The following is a 22,684-nucleotide window of genomic DNA, read 5'->3' on the forward strand; positions in this document are numbered from 1 at the left end:
CCGCTAGGGCCAGCGGTGCGACAAGGAGGAAAGCCGCCAAGGAGGACGGCAGCCGAGGAGGGAAGCCCGCGGGCGCGGAGTTAGGCGGTTCCCAACACGTTGTGAGAAAGAGACAAAGAAACAATAGGTAGCCTGATTTGTTGACCCAACCCAACAGATATAAATAGTGAGAGGAGAAATTTGTTGGATCAACAAAAGTAGTTAGCCTGATAAGTAGCATGTTAGAAGGTTGTTTTTTTTTTGACGAAAGAAGAATTATATTAGATAATAGCTGGGTACATGAATATGTTACAAGCACTCTGAATTACATAATTAAATTTTTAGAAAAATCATCTAAATTATACCCAAACTTTGAATAGCTCCAAATCTCAAAACTAAACCTATACGACGCTTTGCAGAATGGATGGCCGTCCAGGCAAACATTTGGTAAAAAGCATGAGAACAGATGCCCAACAAACGACGACCAACATTCATGTAGGCGGAGTTGAGAAACTTCTTCTTTCTTATGTCTTTCTTCTTCTTCTTTCCGCCACCAAAGAATATGAGAAAGACTAATCTGAAATTTATTCTCCTAGTCCTCTGTTAGAAGGCTGCTGGAGGGTGTTTTCTAGTCTCCACTACCTAAAATTAGGATATGTAATGGGTTTAGTTATCCTGCTGTAAGTGCTCTTACAGACCTCACCATTCCATGAACTAACCATTCTATTTTTCTTATATAAGTTCGATTTCCGCTCACAAAAAATTTCAATTCCGCTAAAAAGAAGATTATCAGCTCAGGTTCACATTTACCTGGTACATGTAATCCGAATCAGATATTATATACAAGTCAGAGTTTATTTTTGAAGTAATAAAAAAGTTACTGGACTACAAACGCACATTATCATTTGATAGAATTCCAAATACAATAGTAGAGGATATGCTTGAATATACACGCTGCAATCGAATACTGAAGAAAGGCTAACTTTTTTTTTCTCAACTACTCCAAAAAGTTGGCACGCTAATTTGTTTACAAGCATTAGCATCTTAAGATTTGCCCTTAGCTCGTACACGTGTAAGATCACCAGGCCTACTAACTCCAAAATGAGGGCATGTCCTGATTAACAACAGTCCCTGTAGGCTGTAGGCCCTCGCTGAGTAATCAGAGCCACGAACGGCCTTCCTTCCGAGCTTTCCTGAGACAGGGGTTTGGTGAGCGCAATAGTCTCGAAGGTAAGAGATTGTCACCTCAGTACCTCACCTCACCTGTCGTCTCCGCCTGCACGGCGTCTCCCCTGTCTTCGTCTCCGCCCTCAGTGCCTGCACATATATACCCCCTGCTGAGCCGTGCTCTGCATCATCCAACCAGAACCCGGGAGCGGTGACAGGCTGAGAGCTTAGGCGAACCAAGAACACGCAGGGGCACGGACAGCCGGACAGGGAGAGGCATGGGGCGAGGGCGAGCGCCGTGCTGCGCCAAGGTGGGGCTCAACAGGGGCTCCTGGACGCCGCAGGAGGACATGCGCCTCATCGCCTACATCCAGAAGCACGGCCACGCCAACTGGCGGGCGCTGCCCAAGCAAGCAGGTTTGCTGCGGTGTGGGAAGAGCTGCAGGCTGCGGTGGATCAACTACCTGCGGCCGGACCTCAAGCGCGGCAACTTCACCGCCGACGAGGAGGAGACCATCATAAGGCTGCACGGCTTGCTCGGGAACAAGTAAGCGTTAAGCCGCCGTCGATCGTTGCTTTATAGCGAATTTCGACTCGATCCTTGCTGCTGATATCTGGGCCATCTGAGGTTCTTGCGTAGCGGTAAAAGAGAGACTGATGTTTCGAACAAATTTGATCTTTTTCATCAGATGGTCTAAGATCGCTGCCTGCCTGCCGGGGAGGACGGACAACGAGATCAAGAACGTGTGGAACACGCACCTGAAGAAGAAGAAGCAGGTGGCGCCGCGGGAGGAGCAGAAGGCTGGCGCGGCGGCGGACAAGAACGACGACGACGGCGCGGCGAGCGGCGAAGCCGGCACGCCTGCCACTGCCGCCTCCTCCTCGGCGTCCTCCTCGACGACGACGACGACGACCAACAACAGTTCCGCGGGCAGCGACAACTCCGGCGACCAGTGCGGCACGAGCAGGGAGCCTGACGTGATCGACGCATCCCTCCTCCAACTAGAAGACATCGACGTCTCGGACATGCTGGTGGACGCGCCCCCGGCGGCGGCGCAGCCATGCCAGGCGCCAATGCTGTCGTCGCCGTGCTCCTCGTCCTCCCTGACGACGACGTGCGTCGGCGGCGGCGTGGAGGAACTGATCGAGCTTCCCGTGATCGAGATCGAGCCGGAGATCTGGAGCATCATCGACGGCGAGAGCGCTACTGACGCGCCGGACGCCTCAGGTGGAGGCACAGCGCCATGTACGGGCACCGCGGCCGTCGTCAGCACCAGCGAAGCAGAGGAAGCGGCGGCGGCCAACGATTGGTGGTTGGAGAATTTGGAGAAGGAGCTGGGCCTGTGGGGCCCAGCGGAGGATACTCAGGCGGCCCACCCTGACCTACTGGACCACATAGCAGCAGGCTTCAGCCCACTCGGCGCCTTGGAGTTGGAGAGGGACCCAGTGTCCACCTACTTCCAGACCGCGCCCGCCGTTGGGGAACCTGAACTGATGGTGGCCGAACCATCTGCCGTTCTGCTACGAGTCATCAATGAGCAACAGGAAGGAACGGATCCCTTCCGTCCCGTTGAGATCGAAGGCTGAGGTTTAAGAACGGTCTGATCGGACGGACGGGGTTAATTGTTATACTACCTTTAGTCAGCACTCAGCAATGGGCAACTAGCCTACTATATACAAAGAGGATAGAGCAACGAACATCTTGGTTCCTGGAGATGTTTGATGCATCAAATTCAAGTAGTTTGCTTGATGCAGTGGCAAGTTCGTATGTCTAGGTCAATTAGGATGCACTTACAGAACCGTCCCATGTAGAGTGAAAACACTAAGTACTCTTCTTAACAGCGTTTAACAGGGGTTTGATTGGTATGGAACACTGCACTCCAGTCTGATTGTCTGAAGATGGAGGCAACGAGGGATTGCAGTCCACCGTCATGTTACTTGGTTTGTTGTGGCTTTTGTGCAGTGTGTGCATATATAGAACATGACGTCATCGCGACGTAGGCGCTTGGTCATCCGAGAGAGTCCTACTACCACTACCGACCCATATATGATGTGTCCTTTTGTGAATCATCATCACCTGGCTCTGATTATGCTTTGGAACCCTTTTGCTTTTGATAATGCGATGTAACCTTTTTTTTTTATTTTCCTCCTCGCTTTTCATTTGCCATTCTTTCTTTCATCTCCTTTTCGTTGTTTGTTTGTTTTCTTCTTTATGTAAATTTGCCTGTCTTCTTTTTCCTTCTTTTGCAGTGTTACGTTTAGCTAGGGCCGTAAAAAGAAACCACATGTTACTCGATGACAGTGAAGTGCCGAAGTTAAGTTACCTAATCAAGAACTGGAAGCATATGGTTTCGTATATTTACATCAGACTTATTGAAAATTAAGAGGTGTGCTAAGCTCCACGCCAGTCAATGATGACTGATGAGCTAGTGTGCACGTTCACTCAGATGTTACAATTTATTTATTTTTTTGCAAATAACGCTCAGATGTTACATGATGCCTGCACAAGACACGATATGATATATACTACATCAAATTGCTAGGTTCGTGCTACTTTTAACCTCTGAGCCCAGCGAGCCTGACATTTTGTTCTGTTGGGTTGGCTACAGCTGACAGGAGAAAAAAAAGGTTTATATTACCCCTTTTAACTTAAAAGTCTGTTTTTCCTCCCTATACACTAAAACCGAATAAACCACATTCCTAAACTTTTAAAACCATTCGTTTTAGCTCTCTAACCGGTTATAAGCGGTTTTTAAAGTCGGTTTTATCTTTTTATTTATTTCAGATGAATCTTTACAAAATCATAGTAATCACAGAAAATCATAAAAGGGGAAAATCCAACTCTGTTGGACTCCATGTGATTAGATATACGCAATGAACATATAATATGGTAGGTTTTAGCACATTTTTTGTTGTAGTTTTAGATATATGTTTTTCTATAATTAATTTATAGCTACAATTTCTATGATCTAATTATGGTGAAATTTGTGTGATGGGATTTATTGTATTTTTGAACTGTAGTAAAAACTTCATACTCATTGGATCATATATAGCTTAGTTTTAGATTTATAAATACTTTTTAACAAGCATACACCTAAATAAATCTATAAATAAGTTATACCTAATCCAATGATTATAAAATTTTTACTATAGTTCAAGCATACAATAATTAGTCCACCATAAAAATTTCACCACAATTGGACTATAGAAACTACAATTATGAATTAATTATAGAAAAATATAGATCTAAAGCTACAACAAAAAAGTTATGCTAAAGCATACCTTATTATATATTTATTGTGTAGATCATGTAGAGTCCAAAAAAATTAGATTTTTCATTTTATGATTTTTTTGTGATTTCTTGTGTTTTTTCAAAGATTCGGACAAAATAAATAAAAAAAGAAAATGACAAAACCGCCTTTGGAAACTGCTTATAACTTGTTAGGGGGGTAAAAACAGACAATTTTAAAAGTCCAAGGAGATGGTTTATCCAGTTTTAGAGTTTATAAGAAGGAAAAATAGATTTTCATAAAAGTTGAGAGATAATGTGGACTTCTTCCATGAAATCATGAGCTCAGTTGGACAAGCTTTTGTGGGCCTAATATTCGAGAAGTCCAGAAGGGCGTTTTGGGCCTTATTTGCAAAATTTGCTAGGCCGAACGACCTCTAAATGGATTACTCCTTCGGGCCCTGGCTTGCCTGTAAATAAACAAACGAAACGATTAAGACATTCAGTAAGACTTCTAACCATTTTTCAAATAATCATTTTCCCATTTTTGAAACCCAAATCATTCTTATGCATACAATCCAATTACTTAAGAAAAATGGCACTAGAGAACAATCTCTCCGTTCTAAATTATAAGATATTTTGATATTTTTAGACACATTGCTTTTGTTATACATATAGACATTGGTGTATATATAAGTGAATAACAAAATATATTATATTAAAAAAATCTAAAAATTTCTAATAATTTGAAACAAAGGGAGTATAAAAAATAAATATTAATCGCTCATGGCAGTGAGGATACCTAGACTATCGATCAACCTGGACACCTGGTTATATATTTCATCCTCGGATCATCTCATGATATATGTATAGCTCGAATCTCCATGTGGACTAATCTTCCTTCATATCTCAAATGAAAGTATTACTTCTCAAAATGTTGTCGTTAATTACTAAAAACTTGAATTGGGAACCAATATGGTTTCAGATTACTACGCATGCATACGTCGTGTAGACTCGTGGCACGAAAACGAAAGAGAAATGGGAAGGAAAAAAAACTCTGCCATTCTCCAATTGATGTCTAAACGCACACCTCTACACCGCGTACCCATCGACCATATCAAAAATAAAGTTCAAGACCTGACACGTGCTTTGTTCAAAGATCGCGAGCTCCCATTACGCAAATGGTTGCTCCAAAAGTTTGAGCAAATTTAAGGTGGATGGTGACATTTCCTCATGTACAGCGTATATTGTCCGCCCCCTCTCTTACCAGTTCGTCGCTTAAGAACAAAACACAGTTATTATATAAATCCATCCCTTTCCACTCTGACGATTTTCGTTATAGATTAATACGCACGCACCAAACTGATTAGTGTTAATATAAAATCCGATCCATGATCGAAGAATGTTCGATCAAGCACCGTTCGTTGCTCCTCAAGATCTGAAGAAGTACAGCGGGGAAAAAATGTTGATGTGGAGTGTGGACCAATGCAAGTCGACGAGGTCTATGCATGCGTAGTTTTGAGCACGCGATTGGATGACTACAAATTGGAGGCCAACTAGCCACTGCTTTGGATTTGGTCTCTCTTAGACTCGGCACGGTATGTAATTTCCCAACTGACACTTGCTAACACCAATTATTAGTCGCGACGTTTAGAGATGCACATGTATAAATAGAAACTCAACTGGTCATCAGCCCATCACCACTACTCGCTCGTTCTCTCCTGTTTCAGCTCAGCTCAGCTCTCAGATAGTTGCAGTGTTGGAAGCTAGTTGCACTGATCAACCGAGCTTTGCTGTCGGAAATAGGGTTTAATCGAGTGATCATCGCTTTTATCGGTTGGTGGCAAATGAACATGATGAATCAGTGGCTAGTGTTTGCATGTGCCTTGCTGGCGGCCTCCTCCTCGGCGGCGCTCGCGTCCGCGTCCTCGCCGCTGCAGGTCGGGTTCTACAAGCACTCGTGCCCGCAGGCCGAGGACATGGTGCGCAACGCCGTCCGCCGCGCCGTCGCCAGGGACCCCGGCGTCGCCGCGGGCCTCATCCGGATGCACTTCCACGACTGCTTCGTCCGGGGGTGCGACGCCTCCATCCTGCTCGACTCCACGCCGGGGCAGCCGCAGCAGGAGGCCGAGAAGCACTCGCCGGCCAACTTCCCGAGCCTGCGCGGGTTCGAGGTCATCGATGAGGCCAAGGCCATCGTGGAGGCGCACTGCCCGCGCACGGTCTCCTGCGCCGACATCGTCGCCTTCGCCGCGCGCGACGGGGCCTACCTCGCCGGCGGCATCGACTACCGCGTCCCCGCCGGCCGCCGCGACGGCCGCGTGTCCGTCAAGGACGAGGTGCTCAAGGACAACCTGCCGTTCCCGGACTCCACCGTGGCGAAGCTCATCGAGAGCTTCAGGCGCAAGGGCCTCTCCGCGGACGACATGGTCACGCTCTCCGGCGCGCACTCCATCGGCCGCTCGCACTGCTCGTCGGTCACGGCCCGGCTGTACAGCTTCCTGGGCGAGACGGGGCGGACGGACCCGGCCCTCAACCCGGCGTACGCGGCGGACCTGAAGCGGCGGTGCCCGCCATCCACGGAGGACCGCACCACGGTGCCGCTCGACATGGTGACGCCCAACACCTTCGACAACCAGTACTTTAAGAACGTGCTGGCGCACAAGGTGCCCTTCACCTCCGACCAGACGCTGCTCGACAGCCCCTGGACCGCGGGGCTCGTCGCGTTCCACGCCGCCGTCGGCCAGGCGTGGGAGGCCAAGTTCGCCAAGGCGATGGTCAAGATGGGCGCCATCGAGGTACTCACCGGCCATGAGGGCGAGATCAGGCAAAAGTGCTCCATGGTGAACTACTACTAGTTGGTTCGAAGAGAGAGATTCTCGCCGCCGGCTCCTTTACCCTATTTTGGACAATTTGTACATTTGGCATGGACATAAATATGATAATATTTTATTTGAGTTACGAAAAAAACTAATTTCCACGCTATCGCCACAACGGAAATTATCTCCAAGACTGGTGAATCAGAAAAGTTTTAGAGAACTCACTCATAACCGAGCGGCGTCGGCTGGCGAGCATGCTAATTGAAAAGTGCATATAGGCGTTCAGTTCTACTTTTTGTATGCACTAGAATTGAAAAGTGCATGAACAGGCGTTGATAAAATCGTAGTACAAGATTGTGTGATGGTACTCCCTCCGTTTATGACGTGCATTAAAAACGGAAGGAATATATTTCTAAAACTGAGATCTGTCAATGACAGTATGACACCGCAAACAACCATTGGAGGCTTGGAGCTCAACATTGGCCGGAATAGCCAAAGCCAAGCCATTATTCCCTCGAGCAGCTCGCAGCTAGCATTCATGACGATTCGCCCAAATCTGCTTGCAAACCACTGCGTGTTTACCAGACACCACGGATCATGAAGCTGGTCGTTTTTTGCCTCACAAAGCAACTGCAGCCTGCAGCTAATCACCAGCTCTACCGTGGGAGTTGTCAGACACCTCTGAATTATGCTCCCAAACCTGATCAAGTTCGCTTGGCCGGCCTCATGTTCAGTTGGATTTGCATCTTCCTTCACGAGGCCGTTGATCACCATTAGGACTTTATTTTCGTCATTGCCACGTTCGTTGAGTTCTGTATTAGCTTATTAGGTGTGTTCTTTGCGTTCGACTGTCATCAGTTCGTCATCGAAGTTGGTGAGCCACTCGTTGGTGGTGGTGGTGGCGCAACATGGTGGCACCCCCGCGACGAAGGGGTGACCGAGAAGTTCGTCCACTGTGGCCCTTCTCCGCCAGTCTTTCTCCAGGCACCGCCGCACGAAGCCCCTGAACTCCGACGATGCCGTCACAGGCACCTCCGGCGCGCTCCCGAAGCACACGGTCACCACCAGAGCCGCCCACTCCGGCCTCTCCCCAACCGCCACCAGCGGGAACCTACCCATGTGGCATTCTAAGAGGACCACTCCAAGGGACCACACGTCGCTGGAGAGGTCGGCGGCGCCCGACGGCGAGGCCGCGCCGAAACTTTCCGGGTCCAGCCTCTCCGGGCTCATGTACGCGCACGTCCCCTCGGCCCCGGCCAGTCGGTGCGCACCGCCGGCGCTGGGGACGTGGCGGCTGGCACCGAAGTCGGCGATCTTGACCTCGCCCTGGCGGCCGACGAGGAGGTTCGACGGCTTGACGTCGCCGTGGACGATGCCGAGGCGGTGCAGGTGGCGCAGGCCGCAGAGCACGTGCCGCGCCACGCCCGCGATGGCGTCCTCCGGGAGGCGGCCGCACCGCCGGAGCACGTCGCCGAGCGAGCCGCCAGGAACGTACTCGAGGACCAGGCGCAGGAGCGGCTGATCGCTGCAGGAGGCCGGGTTCCCGGGGAAGACCCCGTGGAGGCGGACGACGTGCGGGTGGTCGGGCGCCGCGGCGGCCACGCGGAGGTGCACGTCGGCTTCCCGGAGCGCGGCGCCGCCGTCGGCGCGCACGCGCAGCGACTTGACCACGAGCTCCGCGCCCGAGCGGCGGTGCCGCGCCTTGTAGACCGTACCGTCCGCGCCGTGGCCGAGGACGCCCACCCTCTCGAGCTCCGCGAGGCTGTCGACGACGGGGTCGGGCGAGCCGGGCGGCCAGGACGGCAGGCCGCCGAACGGGTGCTCCTGGTACATGAACGGCGGTGGAAACGCCGGCGGCAGCACGGACAGCCGGAGCTGCGTGCGCTGTCTCAGCTTCGTCGTTGCCATTGCCAATGGCATGGTGAGTTGTTGTGCCCTGGAGAGCCGCAAGTCACAATGGATTGGATGAGATGAGAGGGAGACGAGACCGAGAGTGTAGCTGCTGGTTTGCGTTTACCCGGAGTCCTCTGAGTGGCGGTGAGAGAGGGAGTTGCAATATTAGGCGAGCGGTGTAACGGACTACCTACCACTCGCCCGTAATGCAGGGGAGCTTCTCTCCTCTGAGGCTCTGAAGCGTAACGGAAATTGCTGGAATTACGGTACGGGCTGTCAGTTCTGAGGCTCCGAGGCTGTCAGCTCCACGGCAGCTCAGAATAGATTTCCACTACTATCACTATTGCTTTATTTTTTAAAAAAAACAAACAAACAATAAATGCTTAGTTCTAAAAAAATGCTTATATAAACTGAAAATGTGTGGCAAATCTGAAACGAAAATTAGACACAAAGCCGAACATTAGATTACTCGTTTGTTCCCCTAAAATTTGGAAGGCTTCTTACCACATTTTCTTGTTCTTTTTTAATGCAAAAACACTCATGATCGTATATTGATAGAATAGTAGGGAGGAAAACAAACACAAAGTTCTACGAAAAATAGAAAATAGAAAAGTGCCCAAGAAAAATAGTATCCCGAACAAGAATACTTCTCACTTCGTAGGAAGACAACCAATTTAAATTTAACAAAATCTATATAAAATACTATATTTATAATATCTAATAAATTTATTAAATTATTTATAAAAATATATTTTTATAGTGCTCGATTAGGCTAAAATACTATTTATAAAATACATTTGTATATTGGTCGTTTAAATAAAATACTATTAAAATTTTTAAATATATAAATATTAATATTATTTTCACAAACTTAATCAAACTTTAAACTAGGGCTTCTAGCAAAACTAAAAGTGCACTTTTTTTACGGAGGGGATAACTCATTTCAGGGGGCAAACAACAGAAACGCAGTCTGTGGCTGAGATGACTTCTAATGCCTATCGCAAAACCAGTGTCAGTCCATCAGCTACGATGCTGAAAGCTCTGCCTGTGCGGTTCCTCGCCTCGCCGGAGCCCGGTGGGTTGAGCCGGCGACTACCACGACGGTCGCTGCGGTTGATTTCGGCAGCGCTCATGACCAACCCCGCTTACTTCGAGGTGGGCAGATTCTTGGGTGCCTATGGCTTCATGAACATCACAAGGTCAGCTTTTCCTGAAAATTGCTTGAATCCTTTTCCATTTTGGTTTTATCCGAGAAATAGTTGCGGGCGGTGCGGTTACATTCTGATTTTGTTCAGAAGTTGGAGTCAGCTGTGGAGCTGTCTTGTGTGTAGGATTGGTTCCAACATTTGCAGTTTTCTAGTTGCTCATGCTGAATCCCTTCGACATGAACAGCGTGGAGGTGAAGAGGGGATCTTGGAGTTAGTCAGCCCAATCCTGAGAAATGTTTGGGACATGATTAAGGCAAATTAGGATATAGGGGACTCTTTTGAAGACCATTACCTTCTCTTGCAATATATATTTCGATTGTCTATGAAACCAAATCTTATCCAAAGAAGACATTTGAAATACAAATCTGTTGATACATTTTTTTTCCACATATTTTAGTGCATGATGTAGCGATAGTGATATTGCATCTAATGCTACAATTTCAATCTTCGAAGAGCTGTTAAAAGAGCCATCAGATGTTTTGTGGCCTTACTTCATATCATTGTGGATTGCCATTACGCTGCAGTAGTATAAATAAAGGAACCCTGCTCCTTCTCATTAAAAAAATGCAAATTGTGTCTTCAATATCCACAGACCTTTTCCTTTTATTTGTGTAGTACTGATTACTGAACATTTCTTGAATAATCACCTTTTCTGACTTCCTGTCATGTGAATCAGTTACTCATCATCTCAATTTGGAGAGCCTTCAAATGTTGCTGGTATTCAAGACCTTGGTCTTGGATATTCACCAGAAGAGATTGATCAGTTAAGGATCCAAGATATCGGAGAAGGAGAAGTCACGATTAGGTTATTTCCTTCTGACTGATACTGACTTTTTACTATAGTAAAGTAAAGGCATACCAATATGCATTGATCATCCTTTTTTCCAGACTTTACGAGGGAAGAGTTGTTCAAGGTCCATTGAGGGGCACACAGGCTGTATTTAAGGTATGCGTAGATTTGTTACTTTGCTAAGTTTAATTGCATAGAGTCCTTTAGTAGTCAGCAGAATGCCATGCCTTGAAAATTGGTTTTACAGTGCCTTGAAAATATTATTTGTACTAGGACATACACTTTCGACCTTTCAAATTGTCTTCGTTTTATTATGGTACCTTTCTCTGCCATAGGTATACGAATATATTGACTATCTTAATATGCTAAGACATAGGATTTGAAACAAAGGTATACCCTGGAAGCCGTGCTGGTGCTTCTGAAGCTGATTTGATGGCACTGAATGAGTTAAGGACTCATGCTTTTCTTCAGGTTACGTAAATCATAAACTGCTAACAGAAACTGCAAGCATGCATTATCATATTACACATGACATTTACACAGACAAAACTATTCCCTTGTCCTCTATTTACAGAGTGATGCTAGTGACATCTGCGCGAACATTCAGTTTCTTTTAGGGGCCTTTGAGACAGCAACTGGAGAACAGGTATATTACTACATAACTATGTGGTTCCCAGGCTCCTCACAGAATGCATGCAAGACTGACATAGCTTTACGCCTTTACCCCAGTGGCTTGCCTTCCGCGATGATGGGAGATATAGTGCTGCAGACTATGCGAAAGTAGCTAGCGCAAGGCAATTGAAGGAGCAATCTGGGGGGATGCCATTTTGGAACCCTTTCGATCGAGCATACAAATTGGAGTTAAGGAGATATTTTGTTCTTAAGTTGCTTAATGGTGCCATGAGTGGCCTTGTCCACATGCACAATCATGATAGACTGCATCAAAGCCTTGGACCTTCTTCTGTTATTCTCAAGTATGCTGAGTATTTTCTTTAGCTTCCTTTCTCCACTGTATTCCCTATGTTCAACTAACTACTGATTAGTGTAACTTTCCGATCTCTAGCACGGCATTGGAGAAGGAGGGACGCTACTTAGTTCCAAGGCTGCGAGATTTGGCATTTTCGGTAGATATTGGGTAGTATCTCCATCCCCTTACTACCTTTATTATGCAGCAGTACAGAATCATCTCTAAAAACCTTTTGGCAATGATAGTTATTCATCTATTGGGGCTGGAGTGCTGTCGGATGGACTATGGCGTCGAGCCTCTGCTGCTGGGGCATCGACTCCTTTGGAGAAGCGAGCCTTTGGGATAGCTGATGACATGCAAGTATTCTTGTTCTTTTTTCTTCAACAAAAATGAACACCAAAGTTTACATGCACTTTACTAAACAGCTATGGAGCTGGGCTGCTTATTGCATACATGGCATTTATTCCATTTTGCGAAGCAGGCATTATGGATGGTATTTCCTTGCAGGTGATTGAGGATATTTTGACTTCATCTTCATGTAAGAGGAATATTGTTTTCCAATTTTCCACTCAGACACTTAACATTCTCTTGATCGATTGTGCAGAGACTTTTGGAGAACACCTTCCGGTTCGACATTTATGCTGCAAGAGAGTATGAGTCGCTAACACAAAATAAACTTCTTGTTACTTAGTCGTAGAAGTTTTTTTCCTTTTTGTTAGGTTAAAAAAGTTCAGTTCAGTGGATAAGCTCATTGGTGCTGATTTCTCTATCTGATGACCAGTCATGATATTCAGACACACAAGCTTATCAGCTTTCAAAATTCGTATAGGTACTGTCTGGCAGATGACCGGTTGTCAGACGCAGTAAGTTTTCTAGATTTAGGGGATGGAGCTGGCTGGGAGTTATTGCAGGTTTTGCCTCTTTTATACTAACTGCTATGTCTAACCTTATCTGTTCACTAAACTATCACAATTATACTGCTGCACATCATGCACACTACTGCACTGGCCAACTAGAGAACTTTCTGAATCAGTGGTCTGCTTTGGTCCGGGATACCGGATATATATCTTCATCCAAGATACTAACTATGACTTATGTTTCGACAGGCAATGCTTAATCCGGATTACCGCAAGCGACCAATCGCCGAGGCTGTACTGAACCACAGGTTTATAACTGGAGCTGTTTTACGAAGCTACTAATCAGCATTTTTATGTATGTATAAAACTGCTACGTGGAAACTGTAAATGTACAATAATTTGAGTGGGTGAAGAGCTGATACATTTCTCGGATGAACAATGCATGTAGTGCTGGCAACCTGCCGACGAGAACAATAGCGTACCCACTCTCAGGCTTTCAGCTTCGCTGCTGGCAATCACCCGAGGGCCCGTAGTGCTGGGAGGCCACAGCGCGCAGTACCGTGTCTGGCACGCCCAGCACAAGAACGTTTATTTATCGAATATGACAGACACTCAGCAGTGTTTTTTTCTCACAACAATTCAGCGGACAGTGCTTTTAGCTATGATTTTTCTGTCAAGTGAATAGACTCGTTGTTGTTACCTGTCTGTTACTGTTGATCCAAATCAAAGTCAACTGATAGCTTGCAGGCGTGTGCAACAACCGGCACACGGCAAAGCACATCTCGTGCTAGTAACCGGTAAGATAGATGGCATCGCGCACGTGTCCTACCACCGCGCGTTATCAACGAGCAATTTTTTGAACAAGATATTCTCCTATGATCCAAGTGGAGCAAAAAAATCGAGCATCTCCATTCACTCTATAAATTATCATCTAGAGAGCCATGTAAATAAAAATTGATTGCTTCTCTATCTATGCACTCTAGAAAGCTAAATTCACTATCCATATTTGATTAGCGAGAAATTTATAATAGCTATATTTAGAGATCTAATAAGTTGTTGAAGATTATTTTCCTAAAGAAAGGAGTTTGTTTTAAAGCCTTGTTTGGCTATACTCATATTCAAATGATCCGCGTGTTGAAGTGGACTAAGGTAAAAATAAGTTAATGTTTCATCCTAATTCACCCAATACATGTGGATTAAAGTAGATACAAATATAGTCAAATAAGGATAAACAAACTTACAGTTGCCTTGCGTTACTTACGAGTTATTACTCCCTCAATCTCAAGAACGTGCATTTCTTTCTCTCTTTTTTTGGTAAGTTAATTAAGTTAAGTTTGAATATATTTGTATCTCTAAATATGTTTACTATAAAATATAATATAAAAATAATATAATAATACTTATTTGGTATTATAAATATTATTAGTACTTTAGTAAGATTGGACGAGAGAGTAAGACAGTATTCAAGCTCCTGAGTCCAGGATAAAATGGCTGTCCGTTCTAGTTCAGAACCTGCTGCAGGCTATCGGTGCTCAACATATATCAAATAAATACAGAGTGCAAGAAAACCCAAATCAAAATTTCGGGGTTCAGACTCAAATACGGAGTAGTCGCCATCATAAGTGAACTGAATCCTCAATCTGCAGAGTCATTTTCAATAAAATGCCCTGTTCATTACATGGCGAGCCATCTGTTCTTGACGTCAACGATCCTAGCTAAATGCAATGGACCCTTCCAATTGCAAATTCACATTGACCCTACCACGAGAAGCCTCTCATTTTGGGAAACAACTCAACAAGTCGATGCCAACTCTGGAAGTGGCAAAATGTTATGTATAAAGCAGATTCTGTACTGTACAACAAGATTTGGAATCACTTTTGGTATCACTAGGGATCCGTGTGTTGTTGGCAACCTCTTGGTCCATAGTGTTCCGAGCTTTTTGTAACCCTCTTCCGGCATAACGCGCAATAGTGGCCTCGGCAACCCATGCACAATATATGATTGTTTGTGCCAAACTGTCAATAATGCAACATTGCATTGAGATTGTTAGTAGATTGTATGCTGCTTCATTCTGTGAGGAATATATGCCTTTACAATGCACTTATAAGTTTACATGCTTCATAAGTGACTAGAGCAAGTATATGCAGCAGAATTATTCATTCAACCCTTTTACAAGGAAAAGGCACTTCCAGAGACCACCTGCGCATGTATGGTGATCATATGAAGACTAGATTGAAAAATAGATACAGGAATAATGAAAACATCAATGGGCGTGATAGGAAACTCACACTTAACTTTATACATACGAGGTACACAGATATTGGTTTACTAGCGCAGGATTGACTCATGCATAAATACTCCTAGTGTTTGGAGAGTCTAAGCAGATATTATGGAAGTATCATGCTCTAGATGCAAGGAGAAAATATACTGCCGCTAACCTTTTCATTCCGCCGGCCACACATTGGACATGGATGACCCCATACCATTTCAGGCTCTGGCTCTGGCTCTGGCTCCTCTAGATCTTCATCATCAGAACCTTCATCGTCATCCAATTCCTCAAACAGTCCATATCTTCTTCCCACTTGATTGTGATGTTCAAACAGCACACAATTTCCATCCCTTCAGTGGCAAAAACCTTTTTAGCTTCTGGATCAGTGCAAACAAAATTGAACACGAAATTTTTGCACATGAATCGACATTACCAAAAATGTTCATATCCATGAATTGCCTGGTTACAACGATAACAGAAGAATTTCCCACAGTTCCTACAGGTCATCTTGTTGCAACCTTCAGTTTTCGAGATAGCCATTTTACATCTGGGACATTGCTTAGAATCGCGAAGCGCTTCACAGACATTTACTAATTCATCTATTTCCCTCTGTTCTCTCAACAATTGTTTTTCTGGGAGGGAGTATTTCTGGTGTTTTTCCTGTTAAAAAGGAGAATGTGTCATGGCATTGTGAATGGATAGTAGGAAAGAACAACATACAGAACCTCAAATACGTCATGCATATACAAATAAAGCACTGCAAATATCATATCATTCTCAAGTTTTTGAATTGTCATGTAAGCACATAGATGTTGAAGAATTAGATATGTAGATACAAAGCTAAGTCTCCAGTCACAAACAAGTGATGTTATGGACAACAACAGTCACCAAAGATGGTGACAGTAATTTCTACTGTCCTGGTATTCATCCATCTTCTCTCACACCAAAAGGACACTTAATTTTATATAGAGAGAGAGTATTAAGATCTTATACTACATATAGTGTGTGGATAAACTCTAGGCCAGGAACTTTTGCCTAAGGGCACTGATCAAGCAAAGAATACCTCTAAAAGTTCAATCATTAAGAGATTATGAAACCCTCATCCCTCTCTGACCTTCCCCAAAAAAACTCGGCCAGGAAAGCAGAATACCTCGAACTTCACTCAAACCAGGTCACACTGGAATCTTGGAACCAGATACTACAATTACGTCAATCAAACATGCGTTCATACCAATAATTAAATTTCAAATTAAGTACCATAACAAAATCTCAAAATGCTGACTGTACACATCATTAATTTCATAAAAAAGAAAGTTCAATCATTAAGAGATTATGAAACCCTCATCCCTCTCTGACCTTCCCCAAAAAAACTCGGCCAGGAAAGCAGAATACCTCGAACTTCACTCAAACCAGGTCACACTGGAATCTTGGAACCAGATACTACAATTACGTCAATCAAACATGCGTTCATACCAACAATTAAATTTCATATTAAGAACCATAACAATATCTCAAAATGCTGACTGTACACATCATTAATGTCATAAAAAAGAAAGTTCAGTCATTAAGAGATTATGAATTTTACCCTCAAAATCCTAATCTTTTCTTCTGGAGTAACACAATGCTCCCCCACATGCCGGCGTTCTTTGCACAAAGAGCAGAAGGTGAAAAAACATTCAGGGCATTGAGCATCATTGTCAACCTCCAAGCAGGCAGCATCACACCTTGGACAATATACCAGATCAGGCATTGTATCTAAGAGTTTCTGTAATGTGAACGATTCCCATCGCTTATAGCAATCATCTCCCAGAAGGATTTTCAAAACTGATGGTGGGAGTGGGCTGCGGCAAGTTGTATCAGGGCATGTCAGCTGGGTTAAATTCCCTTCTGTTACGTGAATTCTGCAGTGAGACTTCATACATGTCAAGCAAAACAAATGGTGGCATGGGAGCTTGATGAAATTTCTGCCTGAGGGTCAAGAAATGAAGAGGGGCAAAGAGTCAAAACCTACTAGATAGGATTCAAGTATCAAAATTACTGAAAAGTGAAAAGGCGCTATATTGAGCATGTTTCCTACTTTGTAGAGAATAAAAGGGAAGGCAGCTAAGTTACTACAGAAACCATCTGAGTAGTTGTACTACAGATCCTGAAACTGTTGTTTTATGTGATTTTTTTTTTCTTATTTGATTTCCTAATTTTATTTCTAAAAAATTACTAGGGGACTGAAGTAATTATATTTCTTGCATTGTTGAGCTTATTGCCGTACATCATGTACAAAATAGACCAAAAGGCAGTGATAGCAACTTGAAGAAACAGGTAAATAAGTCAGCAAAATCAAACACAGCATCCTAATCAGATAACGTATAAGAAAATTACCAGTATTTTCACTAAGACAAATTCCACACTCATGAAAGCTTTTCAGAAATATTTCATGAGACCTCCTCTCATTGTAACTTTGCATCAGAGGAATAGTAGAATCAACTAGAAGCCTTCTTGCAATAGCACGTTCATCTCCAACATCTGAAGTTTTATCTGGGACTAGTATTATGTTGTCATTCAAAGAAATGCAAGGCCATGAAGAGCTATTCAGCCAGTCCAGCCATCTATACACTACTTCTTGTCCTGGCAGGTCAGTCCAAATCTCATCAAGCATGGCACAGAGGTGTGAAACTTTGGGTTCATCCAACCACTTGGCTGAGATAGTAAAATAAGGAGCACTTGTACTGGGATATGAACATGGCAGCAAACAAGTTAACACCACAGGTGGCAAATGCTTTAAGCTGCAAGCATAAAAGAGTTCACTACCATCTTGGCTCCCATCATTATCAGTTCCAACCATAGTTCCATTTGGATGAAGATTCAAGAACACCTTAGTGCCATTAGGAATTGGATACCGAACAAAAAGCTGAGGAAGAAGACATGAACATTACACTTTTGAAGAATGAGAGAGTTCGGATTAAGGAGGACAAAGCTCTGGAACGAACCTGAAAAGAACGTAGACATGCCTTATCCTCCAAGATCACCATGTCATCCCCATAAATGGCTTGCAGTGCCAGCACCTGAACATAATATTATAACTATGACATATTAGCGACAACAGCAGTTCAAATAGCTGTCATGTCAAAACAATAGCTTAAAATTGACCAAACTAATTCTCCAGTCATAACTTAACTCTATCTTTCTTAGGTGGTAGACGCACAAATTCGCCATCCTAAATCTCCAGTTCAACTAAACGCGACACTTCGTAAATCTACAGTTTAACAGCAGCAAATGGCAATATCCCAATGTTACATAATAGTAGCTCCATTGCAGACTCAGGCATATATGAATTCCAGTTTCAGACCAGTTGGTACAACAATCACAGTATAGCGCGTCGTCACAAGTTAATCTCTGCAACTGCAGATATTTTTCACCCTAATCAGGATCCCACATGCCATCCACCGATTTCCGGCGCACACTGTGACGCACATCAGGGTTATTAAAACTACCTCGAGTTTGCTCGCACTAGAACATCCAGGCATCTGTGGCTCCTCCGCATGCCCACACGTGACCTCAGGTGTTTTGTAGAAAAGCGTTTTTAGTTTTATATAATCAACCTGCAGTCCATCCATCAGGGAATGTACAGTACACATGTTCAGATATTTTACGTTTATGTCCATGATCTAAATTTTATTTTGATGCGAAGAAGAGAAAATTTGATATATCATTGTTTTTCGTAAAACACCCCACAAACCACTTTGTCGAGAACCCCTTTCTCTCTCTTCTTCCCCACCCACTGATGCCGCCGACGCACCTCGCACCTCGCCCTGCCGGCATTCCTTGTCTCCGTTGCCTCACTCACAAGGGCGGTGGGTCATGGCACCGCCGTTCCTCGAAAACCTCCACAGGCATCTTCAAGCTTCCTACTGCCGAAGACGCGCTGTAGAGCAGCAGCAACGTCTCGTCGCCGCACAAGCCCGACCCCTTGTTCGCTCCATCCCGATGTCTCCCCACTCCCCAAAGCCTAGTGTCTCCCAGATCGCACACAGAACTCTGTTCTGGTACAATCCGACTGGCCCAGGTTTTCTTTTTTTTTTCCACGAACATTTGTCGGGATTTTCTGCTGATTTTTTTCGGTGGTGGTGCATGGGTGCAGGCAGGTGAGGGAGGCGACGATGTTCTTCTTGGTTGACCCGTCGGCGCGGTGGCGAGCCGACCTTGGCGGGCTGAGCAGCAAGGAGCTCTTCTCGAGAAGGCGTGCAAGGAGCGGTGCCGACGCCAGGGCCTCCGCCTCCAGAGCACCTCCGCCACGAAGATCTAGGTCTGTTCACGACTTGCGCCGGGTGCCTGCGGTGTGGCTCAGAGTAGGCGCTGGGGCACTGTGATTGGGCAGGGGTTTAGCTTTCTCTGCTATGTACTGTGATGAGCTCTGAGATTCAACTGTTGGCTTTTGAGCAGTTGTGAATGGTCATGGTTCAGGTGGTTTCTGCTGAAGACAGGTTCTGTGTTAGGATATAATTGTAGACTTCTTAGCACTAAGATGGACCATATCAGTTCTGGAAATGCAGTTTATGTTAGCAAAATTAGCCATACAGGTCGAGTGGCAGGCTTTTATCATTGCTGATTCCTAATTACAAAATGCCATAAAGGATATGCCTCTGTTTAGGAGAAAATGGTAGGTAAGTATTACTGTCAGGAGCTGAAGTCACTTTGATTTATTGTACTTCACATGACTCTGGGGGGCTGTCAGAGACTTACTACATAAGTGAGGTTTTTATTGGATCTATGATTTTTACCTATCTGTGCCTGGTGGTTAACATGCATTTTTTTTTGGCTTACCTGCTTTATTAGGTAATTACTCATTAGCAAAGAACACTACAGGAAAGGATTGGTTGTCTTTGGCCACTGCTCTGAGCTAACTGTCCAGTATTTCACAAGTTGTTTTTGCCACTACTAGATCCATCTTCTGGTTATTTATGCATTCTAAAGAAATCTTCTATTTGTGTATACACACTGAACTCAGATTGCTAAGAAGGGACTTAAAGTTTACTTCACATGTATGAGATTCTTTTTGTTTGTATTAATAATATTTATAAAGTCTTTCTGTTACAGCACTTCGATACCAGAGACTCAACTATCACCTTTGCTCTAATTAGAAGATTATTACTTTAATATATGGGCAATAATCATCTATTACGCCAGGATTCCAGGTGCCCAGGTTTAGCGTCGTCGGTCCCTTAGCCAGGTCTTCGTTGGGCCATTCACCAGCAACAAGCACCCACCCATGTCCTTTACTGGGTCCGCCCCTGATCCTACCCTATTGATGTATTGCGAGAGTTGGCCATGGCTACCAAGGGGTGTAGAATTCAATCTCAGTGATAGCGATATTCTGTGGCATCTAGCAGCAGAAGTTGGGAATAGTCTACCTGAGGGCCATCCATTTATCAACCACTTTATTAAATATGTCGATGATGGAGGGTTTAGTTGCACTCGCCCTCAAGATATACCGGGTGTTAGGCACGATGGCCGTGCATCATACTTTCTCCATACAAAATTTGAGCCGTACAACAATGAGAATGATGCAAATAACAACCGGAAGAAAATTGGAACCCCTAGATCATTCCTGGATGCAACACTGTGAGGTTGCAAGGAGGTGTTTGCCCTGTATGCAAACATTGCGAGTGATAAAACCTCTAAGAAACTAATTGTTGACTACATCAGTATCATTTACAAAACACAGTGAAGGCAGAGGCAGAGATAGTGGTGTTGAAAATATTTATTGCACCACGGAACAGTCTGTGTGAATTGGCTGAGGAAGCTCATATTGAATCCAAATGGGATGTTTTCACACATAAAGATTCAAGCGAGGAATGTGCCAAAGGTTTTAACCCTTGAAATCTGTACTGAGAGTCTGAGACTGATGAACTCAGTGACGGAGCTTGAGTACAAATATTGAGGGGGGCAAAAAGAAAATATATGATTTAGGGAGTGTTGGGGTCATGGGGTGGCCGTTATAAAACTTCATTAGCAAAATATACATATATCTATAGGATCCCATGTAAAATTGGAAAAATGAGGGGGCCATGGCTCACTATATGGCCCCAATGAAGCTGCGCCTATGGATGAGCTTGATCATATATCTCTGAAAGAGCGCTACAGGATCCTTCTAGTAGTAGACAAAAGTTTGGGGCTGCTACAGCATCACCTAGGAAGTCTATAATGTGTGTGGAAACTAGCAGAGCATGTCCCAAAAGAAATCATGAGGGAAACACAACGAAGATATATGCAGCATGTTGCAGGAAATTTCTTCTGCACCTCCTTTTATAGAGAGTAATCCCATGGATGATAACAGCAACAGGAGGTTACTTGGTGAAGATCTTCCAGTGGAGGGTTCCAAATACCAGATAGGTGGCACTGCAACTTGTATGAGTGAAAACAGCAAGCTGGTTGCAAGAAAACAAGGGGCTCATCTGGCTGATATAAAACTGGAGCCTGCATAGAAGGTCATGAGATTGGCCCTTCTGAATCTGAAGCAAATTCTACTCATGCTGAAGGCTCAGTACAATCTTTAGGAGTAAAAGATGAACCGACAGTGAGTTAACTGGGTTATGTGAGAATGTTTCTTTCAACTCCATCTGTAACTATATGCCCGCTTTAATCAATGCGTCACTTGATGCAAAATCTTCAAAGTGTCTTATGAAGTTCGTGTTCTTTGGTTTTAATTTGTTTTAGATTGCGCAAGAATCTTACTGTTTTCGCGCTAAAAAAATGTTTAGTTTCATAGCTTTATGAAGCAAGAAAATCACTGATATAACTTTAGTCAAATAGTTTTGTTGTTATAAGTTAGCCTAAATCAAGGCAAGGCGCCCGCAAGGGCGCCTAATCTTCTAGTAAACTCAAAAGTAGGTAAGGCGGGCGATAGGTTTACCTCGTCCTCCTGGAGCCGGTTGTTGGTCTCCAACTGCTCCGCCGAGAGCTCGTCCTCCCCACGAGCCCTCGCGGCCATCGCCTCCAGCCGCGCCGCCGCTTCCTCCCGCGCCTCCCAGTATCCGTCCCCAGACTCTGCCGGCGGCGGCGAGGACGATGACGAGGCTCCGCTCGACATTAGAGTATCCGGCGAATAGATTGGCCCCTCGCCGCCTGGACCCGTTCCGGGGAGAGAGAATTCGACGCTTTTCCCTTGATGACGGGCGTTGCTAAGATGAAACAAAAAAATAGGGAGTAATTATTTCTTCTTGATGTCCTGGTCTGTTTAGTCCCGTGGACTAGTATATTCGACAGTACTAATTTATAGTTTTAAATATTAAATATATATACTAATTATAGTAAAATTATTGTACATATTAATTGGGGAGACAAATTTATTAAGTCTAACTAATCTATAATTTAATAGTGTGGTGCTACAGTAAATACTCCCTCCATATCCATAAATAAAATCGTTTAGGACAATGATACCGTCTCCAAAGTCTAATGTTGACTCTTTATTTTTATAAAAATATTCATCAAAAAGTGGTATATGTATACTTT

At 44.4% G+C, this 22,684-nt stretch overlaps 5 protein-coding genes across 12 annotated transcripts; 3 read left to right on the forward strand and 2 right to left on the reverse strand.

The window, feature by feature from the left end:
• LOC8073887 (myb-related protein Zm1) lies at positions 1,200-3,017 on the forward strand. Its single transcript, XM_002452664.2, has 2 exons — positions 1,200-1,693; positions 1,836-3,017. The coding sequence occupies exons 1-2, from the start codon at positions 1,425-1,427 to the stop codon at positions 2,731-2,733; spliced, it is 1,167 nt and encodes a 388-aa protein (XP_002452709.1). The 5' UTR covers positions 1,200-1,424; the 3' UTR covers positions 2,734-3,017.
• LOC8073888 (peroxidase 5) lies at positions 6,088-7,356 on the forward strand. The gene has a single exon (XM_002452665.2). The coding sequence runs from the start codon at positions 6,223-6,225 to the stop codon at positions 7,231-7,233; it is 1,011 nt and encodes a 336-aa protein (XP_002452710.1). The 5' UTR covers positions 6,088-6,222; the 3' UTR covers positions 7,234-7,356.
• Positions 7,504-9,102, reverse strand: LOC8073889 (mitogen-activated protein kinase kinase 10). Its single transcript, XM_002454398.2, has one exon. It carries the CDS (start codon positions 9,100-9,102, stop codon positions 8,020-8,022), a length of 1,083 nt encoding a protein of 360 aa, XP_002454443.1. The 3' UTR covers positions 7,504-8,019.
• On the forward strand, positions 10,042-13,571 carry LOC110434421. 7 transcript variants are annotated; one of them, XM_021458426.1, is made up of 13 exons: positions 10,042-10,286; positions 10,972-11,100; positions 11,184-11,241; positions 11,476-11,556; positions 11,660-11,731; positions 11,815-12,059; positions 12,149-12,220; positions 12,298-12,408; positions 12,478-12,559; positions 12,657-12,703; positions 12,882-12,963; positions 13,159-13,264; positions 13,358-13,571. In XM_021458426.1, exons 1-12 carry the CDS (start codon positions 10,069-10,071, stop codon positions 13,249-13,251), a joined length of 1,290 nt encoding a protein of 429 aa, XP_021314101.1. In that variant the 5' UTR covers positions 10,042-10,068; the 3' UTR covers positions 13,252-13,264; positions 13,358-13,571. The 7 variants fall into 7 exon arrangements, 5 of the variants coding, with proteins under 5 accessions (XP_021314101.1, XP_021314100.1, XP_021314104.1 ...); XM_021458425.1 differs by having other exon boundaries at positions 13,159-13,217; XR_002451919.1 differs by having other exon boundaries at positions 12,478-12,590; positions 13,159-13,571.
• Positions 14,468-22,381, reverse strand: LOC110435074 (E3 ubiquitin-protein ligase RNF14-like). 2 transcript variants are annotated; one of them, XM_021460414.1, is made up of 7 exons: positions 22,086-22,379; positions 18,163-18,237; positions 17,555-18,083; positions 16,764-17,146; positions 15,612-15,838; positions 15,348-15,528; positions 14,468-14,924 (listed from the first exon to the last, which is right to left on the reverse strand). In XM_021460414.1, exons 1-7 carry the CDS (start codon positions 22,260-22,262, stop codon positions 14,796-14,798), a joined length of 1,701 nt encoding a protein of 566 aa, XP_021316089.1. In that variant the 5' UTR covers positions 22,263-22,379; the 3' UTR covers positions 14,468-14,795. The 2 variants fall into 2 exon arrangements, with proteins under 2 accessions (XP_021316089.1, XP_021316090.1); XM_021460415.1 differs by lacking the exon at positions 14,468-14,924 and adding an exon at positions 14,947-15,108 and having other exon boundaries at positions 22,086-22,381.

This window comes from Sorghum bicolor, chromosome 4 (genome assembly GCF_000003195.3).
Source record: "Sorghum bicolor cultivar BTx623 chromosome 4, Sorghum_bicolor_NCBIv3, whole genome shotgun sequence".
Classification (NCBI taxonomy): domain Eukaryota; kingdom Viridiplantae; phylum Streptophyta; class Magnoliopsida; order Poales; family Poaceae; genus Sorghum; species Sorghum bicolor.